This window comes from Tyto alba, unplaced genomic scaffold (genome assembly GCF_018691265.1).
Source record: "Tyto alba isolate M040663 unplaced genomic scaffold, T.alba_DEE_v4.0 Super-Scaffold_13, whole genome shotgun sequence".
In the NCBI taxonomy this organism is placed as follows: Eukaryota; Metazoa; Chordata; class Aves; order Strigiformes; family Tytonidae; genus Tyto; species Tyto alba.
In genome coordinates, this window is record NW_024881275.1 from 8,009,683 (window position 1) to 8,029,983 (window position 20,301).

At 35.7% G+C, this 20,301-nt stretch overlaps 1 protein-coding gene across 3 annotated transcripts in view; it reads right to left on the reverse strand.

The window, feature by feature from the left end:
- The window catches only part of RASGRF2 (Ras protein specific guanine nucleotide releasing factor 2), a 136,713-nt gene that overhangs the window by 66,502 nt on the left and 49,910 nt on the right, over positions 1 to 20,301 (reverse strand). For all 3 annotated transcript variants that reach the window (XM_042788076.1, XM_042788075.1, XM_042788077.1), the window contains exons 3-12: positions 17,150 to 17,297; positions 16,445 to 16,534; positions 14,442 to 14,695; positions 13,225 to 13,304; positions 12,579 to 12,772; positions 10,952 to 11,061; positions 8,844 to 8,962; positions 3,686 to 3,846; positions 2,618 to 2,684; positions 1,625 to 1,761 (exon numbers count right to left, since the gene is read on the reverse strand). In XM_042788076.1, coding sequence (XP_042644010.1) covers positions 1,625 to 1,761; positions 2,618 to 2,684; positions 3,686 to 3,846; positions 8,844 to 8,962; positions 10,952 to 11,061; positions 12,579 to 12,772; positions 13,225 to 13,304; positions 14,442 to 14,695; positions 16,445 to 16,534; positions 17,150 to 17,297 — 1,360 coding nt within the window. The remainder of the gene's footprint in view (positions 1 to 1,624; positions 1,762 to 2,617; positions 2,685 to 3,685; positions 3,847 to 8,843; positions 8,963 to 10,951; positions 11,062 to 12,578; positions 12,773 to 13,224; positions 13,305 to 14,441; positions 14,696 to 16,444; positions 16,535 to 17,149; positions 17,298 to 20,301) is intronic.

Genomic DNA, 20,301 nt, shown 5'->3' on the forward strand with positions numbered 1-20,301 from the left:
TTTCCCTTTAAGCTGTTGCTCATGCCCTCAGCATCTCTTGCCTCCCTTCTTTGTAAGGCTGAAGAAGTATCTTCTGCCTCACAATGCTAACAGATCTCAGTTTTCTCAGGCTTTCACTTATAAGCTTTTGTTAATTGTTGGCCCCATATCTCTTCAGAATACCCGTCTCTTGAAAAGCTGGGAGATCTCCCCTTCCTCAAAGAAGAAGCAAGGGAGAAACTTTTCTAACCTTTCCTCTGGTAGTCTGGCCAGCCCTTTGCTCTCTCAGCTGCACACAGCTATTCGTGTTTACCTCTGCTTTTCTAAGACACTTCCAAGCTTTGTAGGCAGGCAGCTCTCAAGTCAGCTGTGGAGCTTTTCAGCTCTTCCCCTAATATCACAGTAGTGTTGTTTGTAGCTGGAGTGGTTTGAAGAAGACTTGACCTCTGGAGACAGACCCAAACTCTGATCTCTAGTCTACATGGACTGCAGATGACTCTTATTTAAATTTATTACTATTTAGGCTAGGAATGGACTTATTTCTTAGTGTCCAGGCCAGTTCTAACTTCCGCCCCTAGCAAATAATCCCAATACTTCACATGTCAATGGAACAACATGATTCACTGAAAATCCATTTTGCAAAAAATTCTCCAACCAGGTCTGTCTGTAAGATCTGTATGCACTGAGTTGCAATTCATACCATATTTTGAGATTTTTATCTTCATATTTCGGCTCCTTTAAAAAAGTTAATCCAGAAGAAAGTAACTCAGAATACTTATTTTTAATCAATTTCTACTCATTATGATGATAATTTATCTGGAGACTGTGGCAGCAATGGTGTCATCCTTAGAAATACATCAAATTCCACACTGATACTTGTTTAATCAACTATTTATCTTGAAATGAATAGAGGATAGGACTCAAATTCAGGACTATAAGAGATCTATGTACTTGGTTGCATGCATAAACAAAACAGAAATAGGATTCTTCATAGTGCATTCAACTTGTGTTCCCAAATAGATTCTGATAAAAGTTGGTCTACTATGGTTTTAGCCAAAAGCACAAAAAAAAAATATTTTTTAATCCCTGACTTTAAGGTATTTTAAAACACTTTTTCTTCCTTGACAATAAAGACAGTTCCTGCACACTGTCAGAATGCTTAGTAACTATTTGTAATGGTTTGTTAGCATTCTGTTTGGAGGAAAACAGAGTTTATCTGATTTTCTCACTGAAAGGGATATGATTATTGATGTGATATGGTATCATTTTCACTCTCAGGACTCTCAGGTGTTTTTTGATCTGTATGAAAGTTAAGAACAAACAAGTACTACCCTCCTTCTTAAATCAAAATACATATCTAGATGGACTCTGCGTAGACATAAAAATGACTACCATTAGTATTATGTTTGTCAACTGACAATTTTGAATTTTATATCCCATCTCTCTCTCACTGAGAAACACATTTCACTGATGACTCAAATGCAAATAAAGAATTTTGAGGAAAAGAGGTAACACTAAGTTTTTTTCATATATATCACTGCAAATCAACCCTCAAAAAATCAAATTCCTCTCTTGGATTAGTATTCAGAAATACAGAATAAACTAAGATCTCATTACAAACAAGATAAAGAATGCATTAAGCTACCTGACTTATATCACTCGTCCATGCAGCTTTCTCCTGTCGTGATGGGGCTAAAAGGACAACAGTAAAAGGAGGAGCATCCGTAGGTTCAACTACAAGCTTGAAATCAAGGTGTCCAAACACCTGACCAGAACCTTTCACTTTACAGCCAAAGGGAAGAAAAAAAGTCAAAATGTGAGACTTCAGACTGTAAGACAAAGAAAATAATGGTTTCATTTAAAATTGAAGTTACTTTAAAATATCTCTCTGACGAAGAGCAAATCCAATTGGGGGTCCAAAACTCATTTTATTTTTCACATATGCCAAATACAAAAAAAAAGTTGCAAACATGCAATAGTGAGAGTTGCTATCCATTACTTTTAAGGATACCGAATAAGGCTAAAGTCCTTCTAACACTTCTACACTGATATACTCTCAGCATACTAAAAGTATCACTGAAATTAATGAAACTACTTTCACAATTCAAGTGCAAAACTTGCCTAAAACTGCAGGATGGAAGCCAAAATTAGTAAAAATAAAATCAGCTTTGGACTGTATTTTCTTGCTTCATTTCAACAAGCTTGAAGTCAAGATTTGTAGGGAGTTCAAGACAAGAACTTTCCACTAATTCTGCAAACTCACTTAAACCACTGAATTTAAGAAACCCCATTATCTGCTTCTTTTGTAAGGCATTATTTTTTTCTTTCTGCAATCCTCTGAGTGAAGCTGTATACAATAGTCAGCAAATAATTTGTTACATTCCTTCAGCCAGTCTACTGGCTGAAAATTGTATGTGGGATGTCAGCAGCAAGAACAAACATAAAAGAATGAACCTTTATCCAAGTCAGCATGCTCAGTATTAAAACATCTATTCTGCTCAATCAGTTTAATGCTGTATTCCTCTGGTTTCATGAAAAGGGAGAACGTATCAATTTGCTCTTATGAAAAATAAACAAAGGGTACCAATTTTATGAAACTAGAAGCTGTAATTACTACAAACAACTGAATTTAACTTACAATCATCATCACTTGTGTCTGTCTCCTCGATCAGTGTGCACTCTATTAAAGACAGAACACCTCCTGTCTATGAAAACAAAGCACATTTTTTACAAATGTTGACATTTGTTCCCATTTGTTATTATAGTTATTTTTAAACTTTGATATATCTTACTCTAGGATTTTACATTACTCGGAGCTCTTAGGAAAAGACATCAATTTCATGATGCACAGTTTTCCTCAAGAACTAAACCCAGAAAGATTAAATATAACATTTTTCTTAATCTAACAAATCAATAATATATTAAAATGTACAAAGTTTCTTTCATTTTTACCAGACTATAATTTATCTCACACACAGACTTGTTCACAGGTTTCAAAAAGGTAACTATAATTTCATCCCTTCCCAAATTTAAATCAAATACATATAAGACTTTTTAAAAGGTTCAGTTATACTCTATTTACTTTGCAAAATACTTGAACTCTTTAAGGGGTGAAAAGTGAGAAAGCATATAAACAGCCTTAATAACCTCTCAGAAATGTCTTTGTAAAATTAAAATCCTATTCAACATAATTCACTCTGTAAACTATGAACATCTCTTTATTCACAAGACAGCACTATGAAAGTCTATTTCTCAACAAATATAACTAGAGTGTTCTTAGAAGAGCTTTCGGTTTAAGAGAACGTGCTGTTCAGGAAAACAGAATTGACTTTTAAATTAACTTTATTAGAGCTCTGGAAAATATTCTTTGGTAATTCCACAGGGCTGTACTGGCTGATTTATGTACTGAAAACTGACTTACATTCAGTGTTAGCTTATATAGATAGACACGCCGATGTTTTGTTTCTAACCCACAGTTTATTAGAATTACATGGTTCTAGACAAAAAATTGTAGTTAGTAAGAACTTCGACTTAATTCATTATTTTCAATGAGAAGACAAAGCAGTTAACTACTGTGCATCACCTGGTTTCTGTTTATAACAACATATGCAAATCTCAGGTTAATGCCATAACAGAACAAAACACTGAAACTTCACTGAAGCTGTGTTTTCACTTTGTAAATTGAGTCATAATGTAAAGTCAATACCTTGAGAAGATGCAGTTTTCCGCCTGAGCTTCTTGTACAAATTAAAAAATGTTTTGTAAATAAGAAGCACTGCCTTTCCCCTTCTTTCTTCAAAGACAATGATCCCAGACGAACTTTACTAAGTTTTCCTCTCTCAACTGAAGGGACTTGAATTAGGGAACCTGATAATAAAGGGGTAAAATTTACTATACCATAGTAATATTTAGTAGGCAATGTTTAAAGTGTTAATGCATTGAATTTTATTATATTAATTAATGCACCTTTTCATCCTATTAAGTATCAATATACATCAGCATCTCTTTTAAGTAAAAATCTATCGTATTTTTTGCACTTCTCTGCACAAGGTTCACTTTGCTTTGTACAATGAATAGACTCAAGAAAGTACAGTCTTGACTAATGCTTAGGTACATGGCAGGATTAGATCTTGGGCAAATTCTTAAGCAATTTAAACACACTAACAGCACACTGATCAGAAAATGAAGCTAAACAGCAAACTGCACTTTTGACAGCTGCTAGACGTGTAAAAGATACATTACTTACAAGCCAAAGAGACAGAGGATGAAAAAAACAGGTTTTGAAGGAAAAGAGTTCGTGTATGTATGTGTGCTTGTGTGCAAGAGAGATGGAAATGAAGCACATTTCTTCTTCTTATCTTATACCGAATAATTTTCAGTGTTCCACAGCTCATCTGAAATGTGTTACCAGTAAAACACTTCTGAACTAAATTGAACCTGGTTACGTAAGTCTGAATTTGTGCTCTGCAGAACTCCAGACTGGGGACAGCTTTGCTTCTCTGCTGTTTCATACCTCAAAACCAGTCTCTGACCAACTTTTCCAGATTGATATCACCATGTGTATCGCTTCCAAATTTGGATCTGCAGTTAAATTTGGTGGTGAAGTGCAATTCCTCTATATATTGAAGTGAAAGATTCTTTGATACAACTTGCTGTTACCAGACGGGGCAGCCAAGAGACCTCCTAATCACATTCCCACACATCTATCCTTGCTATCACCCTTACACTGGCTCTCATGTTACTCCAACATTAGCTAGCTAATTGAGCTAAACCATCAGGAAACTAATGCTACAAAGAAGTAGCTGACTTGATTCCCCAATATGTCTCACTGCAAGGTCAAAAAGACACCACTGTTGATGCAAAGGAAGTAACAGCAGCAGAACAAGCATGAGAGGATGGATATTGGCTTGCCTCTTCCAGAGGCAAGATGTTGGACTAGAATTGCTATATCAAAGCTCAAACTAGTGGCAGCATCTTGATACAATGCAAGCCTGAACAAATTATCCATGAAATATTAGATTTGTAACTTTTGCTCTACAGCATTGAAAGAATTATCTTGTTCAAAGTTCGCATACACTGTCTTAAACTAACAAACAGAGAAATTAAGGTAACTGAGAAAGCTACTGTTTATCTACATTTTTTCTACACTTAATTCCCTCTATATATTTAATTATGCTTAAGTTAACATATTTGAAATTTATAGTGTTTGGCATAGCAAAATGTACACCAGTAAATTTGCAACAGAACAGTGTTCTTTGACAGCCAACTCACATTTAAACTAGATGTGTACAACATGATTTGTGTCACTGCAACAGAACACTGGAGTAAAGTTATACTCTAGAAATTTGCAAAGGCCTGAACCATTTTTTAGGTTCACTTAAATTCTGACCTGGACAAAACAGCTTATCTGCCTCAACTGTGAAAGACAGGAAGGAGATCATTCCCATGTGTTGGAATGGTGACTTTTCCACGTCACACCTACTTCCCCCTATGTCCCATTGCAAAGCCAATGAGTGTGTACAACACAATTTCCAAGCAACTTCCTATGACAAAATTTTCAGTGTCATTTTTCTCCTGAAATTCCCTCTACACATTTAGGGCAACAGTATTCAAGCTGTACATTTCATTTCTGCTTTGCTTCTTAGCATAACAGTATCTATAAATATGATACACTTACAGATATAGATTTACAGGTGGCTTTTATTTTATTGCTTATATTTTCACTAGAATGCTTTCAGGAGTACCATATTCTTTTTTGCTAAAATGGTCTGAAGGTTAAATGGTGTTCTTGTATGGAGCTGAAATGTTATAATTTAATAAGGCAAATCAAAATAAACGAGATTTTTTAAATGCAGAAGAGAGAGACTTCATTATCTCTCTTTGACAGTATTTACAGAGAGAAATGCATCTCCTATACATGCTTCATGGCTGACATCAAGCAAGGACCTCAAGCATTCCCATCAGGCTTTTGTGATTAATGAAACTGGGCATTTGCCCACCATGCATTCTACTACAGATTTCCTCTTAAGGAAAAGAATGGTCACAATTGGCCAATATACAGTTGCAATGAGCAAGTGAGGCTAATTTTAGAACATTTGTTAATAGTATAGTTAGGACGATCGGTGTAAACTCAGGAATTTTTATCCAGCTACAGACCTAAGGACTTTCACTACTTCAATACTGCCAGAATAGTCACTCTATTTGCTTTTGTTCAAACCAAGAAATGTAAAGGTTGTATTTAAAAAAAACAATTTTTCTTTTTTTTAGCCTACATGTAACTGCTTGATTTACAAATTCAGTTTGGCTTTCTCCATTCTGGACGCCTTGGAATTTAACCATAAGGAAGGTCAAACGCTGGAATGGGCTGCTCATTCAGAGAGGCTGTGTAGTCTCCATCCTTGGAAACAACCAAAACCTGGCTGGACATGGTACAGAGCGACCTGCTCCAGCTGATGTTGCTTTGAGCAGGTGAGATTGGACTGGATAATTACCACAAGTCCCTTCCAACTTCAAGTGTTCCGTGATTTTGTAATTGTGATATATTTATCATCTGAGGTAAATTCATAGCAACTGATGGCAGGAACATCAGACAGAGTGTTTGGAGGCATCTAAAGGTCCTCGAGATGGCCAGCTGTCTCAGTGTCAGCCAAAGTTAGATTGCATACTAAGACTTGCTATGTTTCCTTTAGACTCTTAATGTTCCTTAATTGTCTGCCATGACTTATACTGTGCCTGACAGTAAAGTCAGTACCTAAGAGACATACAAAAGGAGACCCCAAGAAACCTAAAGGGGAATCCACAACCTACATAGCAAAGTACTGCCAGAGGTAGCTCCTATGGTCTCAACTTGTATAGTTCAACAGAAAGAAAAGTAAAGTATATACACAGGGCAAAGTTGTAATTAACCTTCACAGAAAAAGCCTGAACAAAGATAAAGGCACCTCCCCTTTTTTAAGCTGAAAAGAGGTTTCTTGTACCCATCTACATTCATCAACACAAAGAATAGGAGCCTAATGGAAATTAGAGGAGATCGACATCACTGCCAAAATGGCTCTACTGTCAGATGTGAAAGGAAAATGGGCTCTGTAGTACTTCATTAGCTCTATTCAGATTTCTTCTCTTACACAAAACTACATAGAGCAGATCTTCTAAAAGACAAACTGTAATACAGCTTTCTGTACCATACAGTCTTGTCCACCTTCTTTTGACTGTATGCCCAGAAACAAATCTGAATTTAATTTACTTAAACTATGGGTTTGACCTGGGTCTAACACTCTGGCTGTAATATTTTCAGACTGATTCCCACAGAGAAAATAAGAACTTTCTACTGATCGAACACCGCGTACACAGACAAATTAGTACCAGCCAATCTTAAGGGGAAAAAAACCCAACAAATATATAAATACAAAATATTGTCATAATCTTGAAAAATTTAATTAAATTTCATGGTACAAGTCAATCTAAAATAATCACAGCCCTATAATTTTTTGACTGTGTATGGAACACCACAGCTTTGTATTTTTCACAAAGCCACCATCATAACTCTCTCAGTTCATAACAAATGTACATCTTTAATGAAGAATCAAGTAATTTCATAGTGACTGTTGTACAAACAACCTAGTTTCATAGTTTGGCCATATAACTACAGTAACATCACAAAATTGATTTCAAATTGTATACAAAGCCTATTAATTAACAGCTGTGTATATGGCTCTATTAAATACCAAATGTTCTGCTGAGACCATTTAGAAAAGATCTCATGAAGGGATGCATCTAAATCGCATTCCTAACCATTCAAAAATACATTTAATGCTTTTCAAACACAAAGAAGCTTTTATCCAGTCAAAACCCTATGCTACAGATCTACAGTTACTGTATACAAACCCACAAACTTGTTATAAAAGATCCAGAAGTAAATTATTACCTAAATGGGAGAAAAATAAGCTTCAGTTATGAAGTTTTCACATTTGCTGGTTTAGCATTAAACCCCACTAAATAAGAACTGCAATCAGTTTGAAGCTCCTGGTAGAAAGTGACAATTATTTTAAATGGAAGAGTAATTTTTTCACCATTTTATGGAAATTAATAACAACAAATTCCACCTCTGCTATAACTAAGTTTCAACAGAAAGAATTTCCCAAACCACCAAGAATAGACAGAAAATAATACAGTATGGCTCTTCCCCTCTTGTTTTGCTAACTATTATATTAGAAGTAGTCCTACATTTATGGCAGAACAAGATGCCTTTTCTTCAGGACTTCTTGTAGAAGTGCTTTTTATATCTATCCTGAACTTCTACTAAAGCCCAAATATGGATCTCTCAAGAGACCAAGTGAGCATGTTCAGGTTATATATCTCTGCTCAGATTATCAATTTGAGATGTTTTCAAAGCACTGAGAAAAACAGGAACAACTGACAACTCTTTTCCTTCCCAGCAATCACTTTACCACTGGCAAAACTTCAAGTTTCTGCTGCACTTTTGCCCAAATGTTGGTATCATCTGAGACTGCATGTTAACTGGCTAGGCAGCCCCAGTCTCTGTGGAGCTGTAGGTAATTTCCATCCCTTTGAAGATCACAGTCCGGGCAGAAAGTACATTACTGTCCCATGGCTGCTTTGCCATTCATGTGATGCTGTTTTTCACGGTTCCTGAAGAAAGCAGCATAGAAGTGGGGCTCAACTATAGCCCCAAATTAGCTGTCATCAGGGCATTTTGTGACTTATCCTCCATGGACCATGATTAATCTTAGGCTGCTAGCTGTGCCCAGTGCAGTGACATGCCCAGTGACAGCAATGTGAACCTTGCTGGTTTTAATACAATTTTTTCATGATTATACACACAGCTTTAGACAGAAATGTCTTACCTTGGCGTATAAATGTTTGGCTGGTATCTAGTAATATATCACAGCCTTCTACTATCATTCTTTCTATGGCTAGATTCTTCCTGATGTTTTCCGTGTCACTCACTTCATCATGCATCACCCTGTTAGACACAATACAAAATGCACTTTAAATTCCCTGAAATGTTATCGTGCACCTGTTGTGTCTATTTTCACTTGCACTTACACAGTATGGACACAGAAGGTAGCTGATGCCCTTTGCCACCTGCTACAGAACAGATGTACACATGCAGTACATGATCACTCTAGAGCAAGTTTCTTTCCTTTTTTCCTTCTCTTTCAAGTAATTCTTCCAATAATTTATTTTTTTTCAGCAGTGGAACAAATTTTGCCAAACCAGTTTTTACACTATTCCTAAACACATCTGACAGATGCCACCAAGCTAAAAACCCTTCACAGCTGATAGAACAGTACTTCTTGATCCTTAGACTAGGCTGACACAAACTTGGAAATGTTTCCTAGCATTTTGTATTGGTTATTACACATTTTAGAGTCCCTGTCCTTGACTTCAGGTTCCTACTGTTCTGTTTCAGTTTACATCTAAATGTACCATTCATTTCCTCCTTGCTTCCTATAACAACAACAGCTTTGATGGCTCATTGCTTATTTTCTTCCACTTTGTTTCATAGGCATCCTCTCCTCACACAGAGAAACAGAAATTTCTTCAAGGTTGAAATCAACCCAAAAGTTTATATGGTAGTGTGATAAAAATTATTTGTCTAGACTGGGAACAGACTGCACTATCAGAAAGCTCCTCCTCCCTCAGAACTACATTGAAGGGATGGAAATGAGTCACAAAGTTTTATATTTATGGTCTATACTGCCTGCCTGAGCCGAGGAGGATCAATCAGTCCCAGCCTTCAATTCTGAATGTTCAGTGAAGAATTAGTTGGATCAACAATGAATTCTGACTTATGAAATGAAGCCAAGTCAAAGCTGATTGATCTGCTTGTGCACATAACCCTGTCAAAGGAAATTCTCTGCTTTGCTCAAGTGGAAAGGAGGCATTACTTCTTTCTGCTTCAGATGGCCTCAGAACAGGGCAGAACTTGCTGAACACTGCAGGAGTCAAACACAGTCATTTCTGCAAAAGACACTGCCTGCCCAGCTCTTTAAGAAGTTAGAACTTGAAGAGATGGCACAACATGACCTGACTCAGAAAGCTGCCTCTGTTAAAGATACAGCAGGACAAAAAGGAAAAAAATAATAAGCTCCAAATTAACGGGTAGCTTGTGCAAGGCAGCAACTTTGTCTTAACAGAAGAAGAAAACTGAGCAGTCAAGACCATGCAATTAACAAAAGCTATAAAGCAATCCCTCTTTTACAACTAAATATTCTCCAAGTGCATCTTTGGTGAATACTCCAGATACTCAAGATTTATATCCTGGAGTTCATGCAGCATTTATCTCTTCACAGCAGAAAACTGTGTTTCCCAGAGATAAAAACCAAATTTCTTACTGGGCTGACAGAGGGGAACATCTGAGAATGGTCTGGGAGTTCAGGGAAGAGCTTCATTTTGCAGGTTTCTACAGGGAGAACCAGTTCTCAATATACCTTTAGTTCCTGTTTATCTGGGATTATTTGAAGCATATATGAAAATCAGCTATTTCATTAACACATGTAAACTATAACACAGATTGAGAATTCAGTACTTTTCAGGAACCTGATTGATACCCACTGTCTCAGAGTATCAGAAACACTATTGTTTCTTTAAAGTGTTTAAAAATATATATATTTCTCTATGTAAAGAAAATTGCTTTGCTCATAACCTAGGGATAGGTGGTTCCTACAGCAACTCCTATTCTTCTCTACCTAAAATACAAGAAGACACTTGTACACTTGTGTTAACTAAAAAAAAAAAAAAAAAAAAAAACAAAACAGAAGAGGCAAAATACTATGTTGGGTTGGTTTGGCTTGGTTTGGTTTGGTTTTGTAATTAACTTTGGTTTGGATCCTTTTCTTTAAAATAATTTTTTTAAAAAGAATAAACCCAAACCATAATAAATAAAATAGATTTTTCATTTCAAAACCTTTGATTCAAGAGTATCAAACATAAGGTAGAAAAATCTTACCTTGAAAGTTCTTCTAGTTTAGATTTAGCAAATTCAAGGCTTTTCCGCTCAACATGTTCATGTGGTGTGTGAGCCAGAAGTTCATGAAGTGTTATAATATATCTAGGAATCTTAAAAGAAAGGTATTATTTAAGTAAATTCTTAAAGGAATAATTCCAATACAGCTTTTTGTTAAATATTAGCCATTACCTTGTTCAGAAAAGTTTTGCAAACATAGTCTTTTTTGAACAAATATCCACGGCTAAATGATTATACATACTTTCTAAATATAACTACTGCCAAAAATACCGAACTTTTGGGTGATAGAGACCGCATATGCATATGTATGTTTTCAGTTTGAGGAAGCACAAGATCCGTTTATTGCATTTTAAGGAAAAGATCAGATCAGGGACAACCACAAATATGACATTAAATTTCATTGTTTCATACTGCTATCCCAAGTGCCAACAGAGAAAACTCAAAACTCCCTGGGAGATCCATACATACCTTCTTTCAATTTGAATAGGATACGTGCATCTAAATTTCTTGTGACTTTGAAAATGCCAGTTGACCTGTGTGCATTTAGATAAAATTCACGTTGCGGTAATGCACATTGATGAATATCCAGATTTGACTATTGAAGGCCACAGCGTAGCACAAGGACCCTGATCCATTTATTATTACTTAAAATAGCTCAGGGCATTTAACTGGAATCCAGTGATACTGCAATATAACTTGTCTTTACAAGATACAAGTTATTTAGGAAAGGGAGACATGACTTCTTATTATGCTGAAGTGGAAAGTCATAAGCAATGAAATCCTCAATCACATATGAATAGGATCCTCTCTCTCCCTTCTGAGACCCCATGACTTTGTTTCAGCTCAACCAAAAAATCTGAAAACTTTACAATATACAAACTCAAAGCTAAACAATTTATCATTATGGGTCTTAATAGCCCTTTAGCCTACTATGAATAAGTAGCACTAACACAGGTGTCACTGACACCCCCCACCTTTTCTTTTTGACTCTACTTATTTTGCCAGTAACTGAACAAACTGACAGGGTTCACTATTCTCTCGATGAGTAAAATGTTAGGTAAAATGTAAAAGTCACAGTTTCCATAGATCTCTTAAAACAGCTGCAAAAAAATAATTCAGGCAGATCAAAACAGAATATCTGAAGGATAATAAAGTTTTCAAAGCTTCTGCAATATATTTTTCATTTTCTACACACTAGGTCACTGGAGAACAAATGGGGAGAAAAGTTTCAAAATGTATTCTTAGGAAATTGCTTATGGCTGCTCTAGTTTGCTATACCAGGTATATTATCCCTCTCTAGACTGCTTCATAATCCTGCAGCAGGCAGGAGTTGAGTAATTGTTTCTCAGCTTTTTCCTTTTGGCGCCAGTCCTCGTCCCACATTCCCCTTCAACATACATAAGATTCTGAATAGATGAATCAGTATAGCTGAAGAAAAGATCTCCACAAGCAGAGTTTCAGTATAATAATGAAATAAACAAGCTAAATTAATTTGCATGAGAGTATTTTTACTCAAGCAAGAAGAATCTTCAATCATAATGTCAGTAACACAAAATGAAGCGGCCAAGCATTAAAAACAAATGGTCATAAAAAAATATATAGATACTACCTGAAACATGGGGTAAGTAAGGAAAGTTTCCAGCATTCGCCCCTCACATGCTGGGTTGGCTTCATACTGCTTCAACAGTTTATCAAAATCTCTGTTTTGCTTACAGTTTGCCAGCACTTGTAGACTATACTGATGATTCCGAACAAATTCTTGATATATGTTCAGCATTGGCAGCAGAATGTCAAATAAGTCAGCTAGAAAAAGTCAAGAAATTGTTTTTTTTTTCCAGTTACCCATCTCTCAAAATATATTTTTAAAGCAACTACTATGTTGTATGGAAGGGAATTACTATAATCAGTTCTGTTTCAAATACACTGAAATTTTAGAAATATTAAGCTCAGTTATTTTCACCTTACCAAACCATGGTTGTTCTGATTAGTTAATAATCAGACAATATCACCAAAAATTCAGGGGCCTGTGTCTAATCATTACTCAGGGCAGAGGCAGTCTCATATACAGACTGCAAGACATTCATTACTGCCCACACGGGACTCCTACTTCATCAGATCGCGTGGAATTAGTTCTGGAAAAGCGTTCTATTCAAACAGGACTTTTAAAAAGTCCTGTCTTTAAAAGAATAGACCTCACTGTAACTTCAAAAATAAATATTAAAATTGTATCCCTAGAGAAGAATATAGTAACTTACCTAGGATTAAGGTAGGCCAATTAGCTATTCTTGCTTTTAAGCCTTGGTGAAATATCTCATGAAGAAACATGATTGTTTCACTGAAAAACAGTAATTTAAACAAACAAAAAGACAATTCAGGTTTTATTTTCTGATTAAGAATTCACAGAGAAACGTCTCTTCCTGGTTATTAGTATATTTTGCACTTGTCTAGAAAAAACATAGGAAAAAAAGATATTATTATGGAAGTAAATTATTCCTTTCATTGCATTGTTTATAATTTTTAGTGTAGTATCTCCACAAAATATATCGTATTTGGTGTAGAACGCATATTCTGCTTAATTCATTTAAACAAAAGTATCTATTAAATAACATGTTCCTGTTTGATGAACAAGTTTTCCAATAATATCTCTGACAATGCATTTAATAGTTTAAGAGGATCAGTAAGACGCAGAAAAAAACTACTCAAACCAGTAGTAGTCAGATACATTCTTGTTTGCTGCTGTTTGAGATTTGAATCCTACTCTTCTATAACAGGAACCTTAATACTGTACTTTAGCTCATGAGGTCAACAGGAGTAGGGGACATCTCAGATGTAAGAGAAACCATAAAGAGTACAGTGATCATGAATGAGCTTTGAAAGAGAAACCTGTCTCATAACTAAAGGAATATGTTCTATTTTTTAGAAGTTTGGGGCGGACTTGGATGCAACCCCAATACTGTAAAAAATTTTAAATGCCTATTGGCTTATTTGTACACATTCATTATGATAGTACATTGATGCTTAACGCAAAGAACAGTTCTTTTTTTTGTAGGATATGAGAAGACAAGCGAGAGGGAAGGAGGCTCCTTAGGCAGAACAACAGAAAATAGAAGATTTGACGTACTCCTCCTCAGGGTCTTATCTGGATCATATGAGGCCACTAAGTGCAATTTTGCACTCTTAAGAAAAAAGGAAAGAGAAAAGGGAACAGAAAATTATGACAACTGCCCCAAAGGGCATGATTTGTCCTTTCCTTCCTCTAGCAGAGGAGGAAATAGAATGTAAGGAGGCAAAGAGGTCTAGATGGTTTCAAACAGCACCTTGCCCTTTACTCCTGGAAACATGGTCTAACTCAGTGACATTATTCATATCAGAGCAAAAAAAACAAGTGCCAGACCTCACTACTGTAAAGTGAAGCAGAATGGGATGAAGCAGTCAGCGAAACACCCCAACAGCAAACAAAAAACCCCCATACCTGTTGAGGAAAATGCTACTAACATCATCGTGACTGATAGGTGGCTTCTTTGAACTTGCAGCCATCCTCAAGGGCCGCAGAAAACAGTTCACAAGAACATAAAGTTGATGCACGTATTCAGATTCAGCCTCCACCATGTTAAAAACTATCTGATTCCTTTTTCTCATACTTTCTGCATGAGGAGAACAAATATAATCTTGGACAATTGTCTTCCATTTTCTTCTACATAACCAGCCCCGCATAAAGCTCTGGACCTAAAAATGGACCAAGCAGAAAGGAAGAGTGAGAAAAACCATTGCACGACTTACCATAAATTCTTCATGGTAGAAATAAAACTCTAAATGAAATACCTCTGTTTAAAAAAAAAAAAAAAAAAAGTCAGTTGGCATTATTTATCTATAATTGCTCCTGAATTATAATTTTTTCTTGATTTTTGTTTGTTAATGAAATTCCCCCAATCATTTGGTCATATTTGTTACCAAAAAACAGACTGAAAATATATCACATACATATCAAAGTACCTTTTACTGCAAGCTCCAATGTCGTACCTCTTCCTATCAGCACAATTGTGCTATATATTGTGCAGGTTTTTTAACTCCTTTACCACCCCTTATACATTTCTCTTATACCCTCAAAAAGATTGTGCAATACTTCCAGGTAAGACATTTTAAGACAGGCTCGGTATCGATAGTGACATAAATCTGAAATAGCTATTAAAGTCTTTCTACTTTCTGTTTTGAATAGGTATCATTTAGCATGTATTTAAAGCTAAATATCAATATACTGCTTAGTATCAAGCACGTAGGCCAGCAATACTATTACAGAGAAAAGGCAGATTTTTTACATTCTTAAAACGTATCTCCATTTCATGGGAAAATCTACTTAAGCATAATATCCATTGAAGTTACAGGTGGATTCTAGATTACAGAAAAGATCTACATCTGGGGAACAGAAAATTTCAGTATGTCTTTGACCTGATCTTGATGTGAAGATCATTCACCTTGAAAGAGAAATGCAAAATATCACTGGTAGCAGTTTACTTGGAATAAACAACTTTACAAAAAAGGGCCCAACTGTCAAAACAATCAAGATGCAGAATGCAGTGAATTATATACAGAATCAGAGCTCTTCTTGTATTAAAAGAGACATTTCCAGCTTCTGTTACAATGTATAATCTACATGAAAAAGAAAATTCACACAAGGGTACCAGCTGAATGCTGACTCTGACCATGTGACCCCGAAAAAGTAAGAAACTAAGTCCACATACCATAAAGGACATTATGCAATTTAATAGACTGAACACTGTAAGAATGCGGGTGACACATATGGGACCACATCTTCAAGCATGAATTCCATTCATGCTTGTGTATTGGGATTTGTGAGTCAGTGATGGGCACAGTTCTGGAGGCTAGTTATATCCAGCCTTAAGCAATATTACCAAAAACTGCACATGTGAATGCCATACAGACTGAGACAATTCTGTCCCTATTATTAAAAACACTGGTCATAGTATCCTGCAACAATAATCATCAAACAGACTAACAAACAACCTAAAGCAAGACAGCCTTCTGCATTTTCAATATTTGTATTCCAGCTGCAGTGACAGAATGTAAGTCATTCTCTTATATCTTTATAGCATTTTTATAAGAAAGGAATGTAAAGTCGCTATATAATCGATTCCCACAGGACACAGTCCATGACTTAATTTCAATCTTTACAAGCAGTTGAATGAAATGTGAAAGCTTCTTTAAGAAAGTGAATATATACCTTGTAAGTAAAAATGAATACTTAAGTAACAAATAAACCATGGGATAAATGTGGCACCGAAAGATAGGCAGCTGATGTAATTTAAGAGGTTTAAGTAGGGTCAGGGAAAAAGGAATCTTCCTATTTGACTGCACTTAATGAAAATAAACGAAGACAAAACTAGACAGATTAAAATACAGAAGTATACCCCCCCATCCAACCCTTCTGCTTTTAAGCACAGAAGACTGCATGTTTACCTTTTTAATTTTTTTAATGTCTGGATCCTCATCTTCCTGGTTGCCTTGATAAGGTCGCATTCTTTCTTTTGTTTTATTAAGAGCTATAATCTGACAAAAACAACCATTCATTAAATGCTTTCTCAAGTTAATGAAACTCTTAGTTACAGAACTAACAGAAAAATATTTTCCCCTTCTTGAAGCTTGTTAAAGCTGCACAGAATGACAAGCACATATTTGGTCACAGGGACATGAACAGATTTCTCTGAAAACCAGCAAGGCTCTTGATCCAGATGGAGGAAGGACCAGAAGGGAGTCGGTTCTCCTCTCAAAACCAAGTGTGCCTTTCAGAATTTATCATCCTAAGACTGCAACAAAATTTTTTATATTCAGCAAAATAGAGCACTTTGGAATAGTTCTCGGTCAAAGACAATGTGTAGAGGATCAGACTCCTCATGGGAAGACAGGTAGAAAATAATGCAAGCAATGGCACCCATACAGCAAATCAATGAGTCATCTTAAAGTCAAAGTAGTAACCCAATCCGTTTAACAGTCTTCAATATTTCTAAGAAAAATATTTAGCCAAGGACTCATATGGGGACTATTACATATTAACCCTACTGGGTTCCATTATTTTCACAAATATTACAGTAATATTGAATATTATTGCAATGCAGAGAGCAAAATGTTACAATTCAGTGATTGCTTGATGGCTCTGGCACATACCTCAGATTTAAGTCTTTCAATTTCTGTGTCTTGATCTTCAAGCTGATGACGAAGTTGATTGGCTGCAATCTTTTCAGTCTCTACAATCTGGACGAGATGAATGTACTTCTGCATTAACACCTCCCTTTCAATCAGAATATCTGAATAACTAAAAGGGAAACCATTTATGTTAGCAAGAATAGCCAAATATTTTCTTCCATATCCCCTTATAAGATACTGACAGAATAAACATAGCACCAGTGACAAGAAACCTGCAAAACTGTGTTTGTTTGGCTTAAAATATAATGAATAGTTTGATCATTAATCATCTGAACTTACAGTGTTCGGTATCCCTTTCAAACACAGGTGCTAACAGTACCCAGTTTCCCAGTATCCAGCTACCAAGAGCAAGATAATTGCACTGATCTTTTTATGAGCTTATAATTCTCAGGCTAATCCCAAGAATTCTATTAACTTTATTTATTCTAAGGGCTGCTTTTCTTCCATCCATCTTTTGGTAGGACTTGGGGGGAGCACCTGGCACTTCATCAGAACTAGCTCTTATTCTCTCCACCTGTCAGATCTCTTTATGGAAAAATTCCCATCATAACTGTTAGTTTAGTTTGCTGACACATATTTTATTGTTTAGGCCAGTTTGAGATTACTCAAATAAATGCATTTATTCTAATCAGTAACAGGAACTATGATATCAGTCTTTCTTTTAGCTCTTGGGTGGCAAACTGCCATTGATTTGTATTTTCCTGAAAAGGGATAGTATCTGTAGTGAAATTAGATGTCAGAGCAGTGATGAGCATCATACTGGAAGTACTGTTCCAAATTTCAGGTGCAGGAGAAATCAGTTTCTTCCTATGCAACATCTACATTAGACTGTTCTTTCACATGATTCAGCCTCTCTCACATAGGTAATTTCAATGTACAGAAAGCACACAGTCCTGTGACATGCTTCTTTACTGGCCTTGATTCAGCAAATTCTACAGACACATACTGCCTCTACCTAGGTTTCAGGAAGCTTGTTCCTCTGAGAGTTAAATAATTTTACAAGGTAGAGACCAAACTGCACAATACACAGCAGAACAAAGCCCTAAATCTTTGACAAGTAAGCTCTTTCTATTTTATGATCTATCATTGAAAGTACTGACTATCATATCTTTTTCCACTGTCAAGTTAGAACAGGACTTGGCAGAAGGAATTTTTGGACTGCACATCTCTTCCTTTTAAATGTCTTTCTACTTGTTACAGCACTCATAAAAAAAATGAACATTTGCTATTAAATACTGCGAGGCTTTTAAAAATGTAATAATGTGCATCCTCTACAGTTAATCTTTTTTCTAATATATATTTACTGCCATTTCAATCAGTATTAGTGCAGTTACATACTAGAGGGGGCCAATATTGAGTACAGCTATAAAATTCAACACCTAACATGGAAAGCAAGCTTGGTTTTGAAATAATTAGAATGAGTTCCCACAGCTATCATAAAGTAAAAGTTTTTCCTCCTTGAATAGATTATAAAAAGAATAAGAAGTGAATTTAATTCTATTGCATTTATTGTTATATTTTAACTACTGCAATGGCAAACAATAAATGGGAAAAAAAAAAAAAAATGCTCAGGGCATCTCTTCCAACAAGTAAAACAACATACGTTAAAAAATCTGTCACAAAGCAATCCATATACCTAACTGTACTATGAGCAGTAATAAATTATGAGATTTAGTTCTTTTAAATTGTTCAATAATAACCTATTTTTGCTTTGCAAGAATCCTGTTTTTTTCAGAAACCATAGTGTTTAATCTCTTTGGACCCTAAAAGGAATTTGCAAGTGATAAAACGTGTCTGAGTTAGAAACACAGTTGGCACTAGCTGTTTAACAACGATGAAAGACATTACAAAGATAAAAATATATGTAACGTAAGAAAATGCATTCCTTAGTGCCTGAAGTAGTACCTTTATTTACATTTAATATAAAGCATAGTCTTCTCTACATAAAACCAGACCCAGATAGGTGACAAGACTTTTTCTTCCATTTATCCTTTTCAAAATTCTTAAACATTTGCTATCAGATGTTTCCAATACAGAATTTGACAGATTTGGCTTTGTTTTTATTCAAGACTGAGCAAAATAGTAGGACACTGAATCACAAAGGGTGAACAGAAGCTGCAGTGAAAGCTGATGTAAGACTCAAGATAGTATTACATGCGATGTTTTTCTTCCACTTTATTTCTATTTTCCTCCTTTAGGGGAAGAAAATTCATTTAGATTTTTTAGCTTCTTTAAATGCATTAAGCTAGACTTCCACAGTCTTCCTTTACTAGGGAACAAGAACTTCGTGGAAGATTGAAAAGTTTTTGCTCTTTTAAGATGTACTTTGAGTATTCTGCCGAGTTAGTGGCTTTGGCTGTCTAAAATGTCAGTCTCAACCTGGAAACCAAACAACATTTCCTTCACTCCCATAATTAGCAGTAAGAAGAGGAGTTAATTAGAAAAGCCAGCGTACACCTACACTAACTTAGAATAGGCTATCCATTTTCTTTTCATAACTGCTACTTGTTCTGGAAAAGGAGAAGGATAGGATTTTGGAATAAACTTCATGTACTTCCAACAGCCCTTTTCATCCATCCCTCTGTATGTATGAGTTAAAGATCATCACACCTGAAGTATCGACCTGTATATCCAGCATAATGCCAGCAGCCTTCCAAGGGGTCAGGGTTTCAATAGTGACTTGATTACATATGTGTACAAAATCCTTTGTTAAAGAAAATCGTACCAAAGTTTTTCAAATGTCAAAGGAAGATGAAAAATTCATAAAACAACTTGTAACCAGCCAGCCTAGACCTAGTTCTTTGACTTGGATATAGTTTAATAGAAAGAAGCAACTATGGCATAACACAGATTTCTGTGGATTGGTATTAACATTTTATTGAGAGAAGCAATTCTATACATTTATAATAATATGTAGGAAGACTCAACAACAAAGCTTCATGAAAGCTGAGGCTATCCCTACTTCCTACTATCATCTACAGAGAAAAGACTCAAACCAGATATTTCAACAACCTTAAGCTCTAATCAGTCACTACCTACAACATAGAGACAAGAGTCTTGAGAAAAATGTTGCATCATTTAGGCCCTGTGAGAGCTGACATGCTCAGAAAATG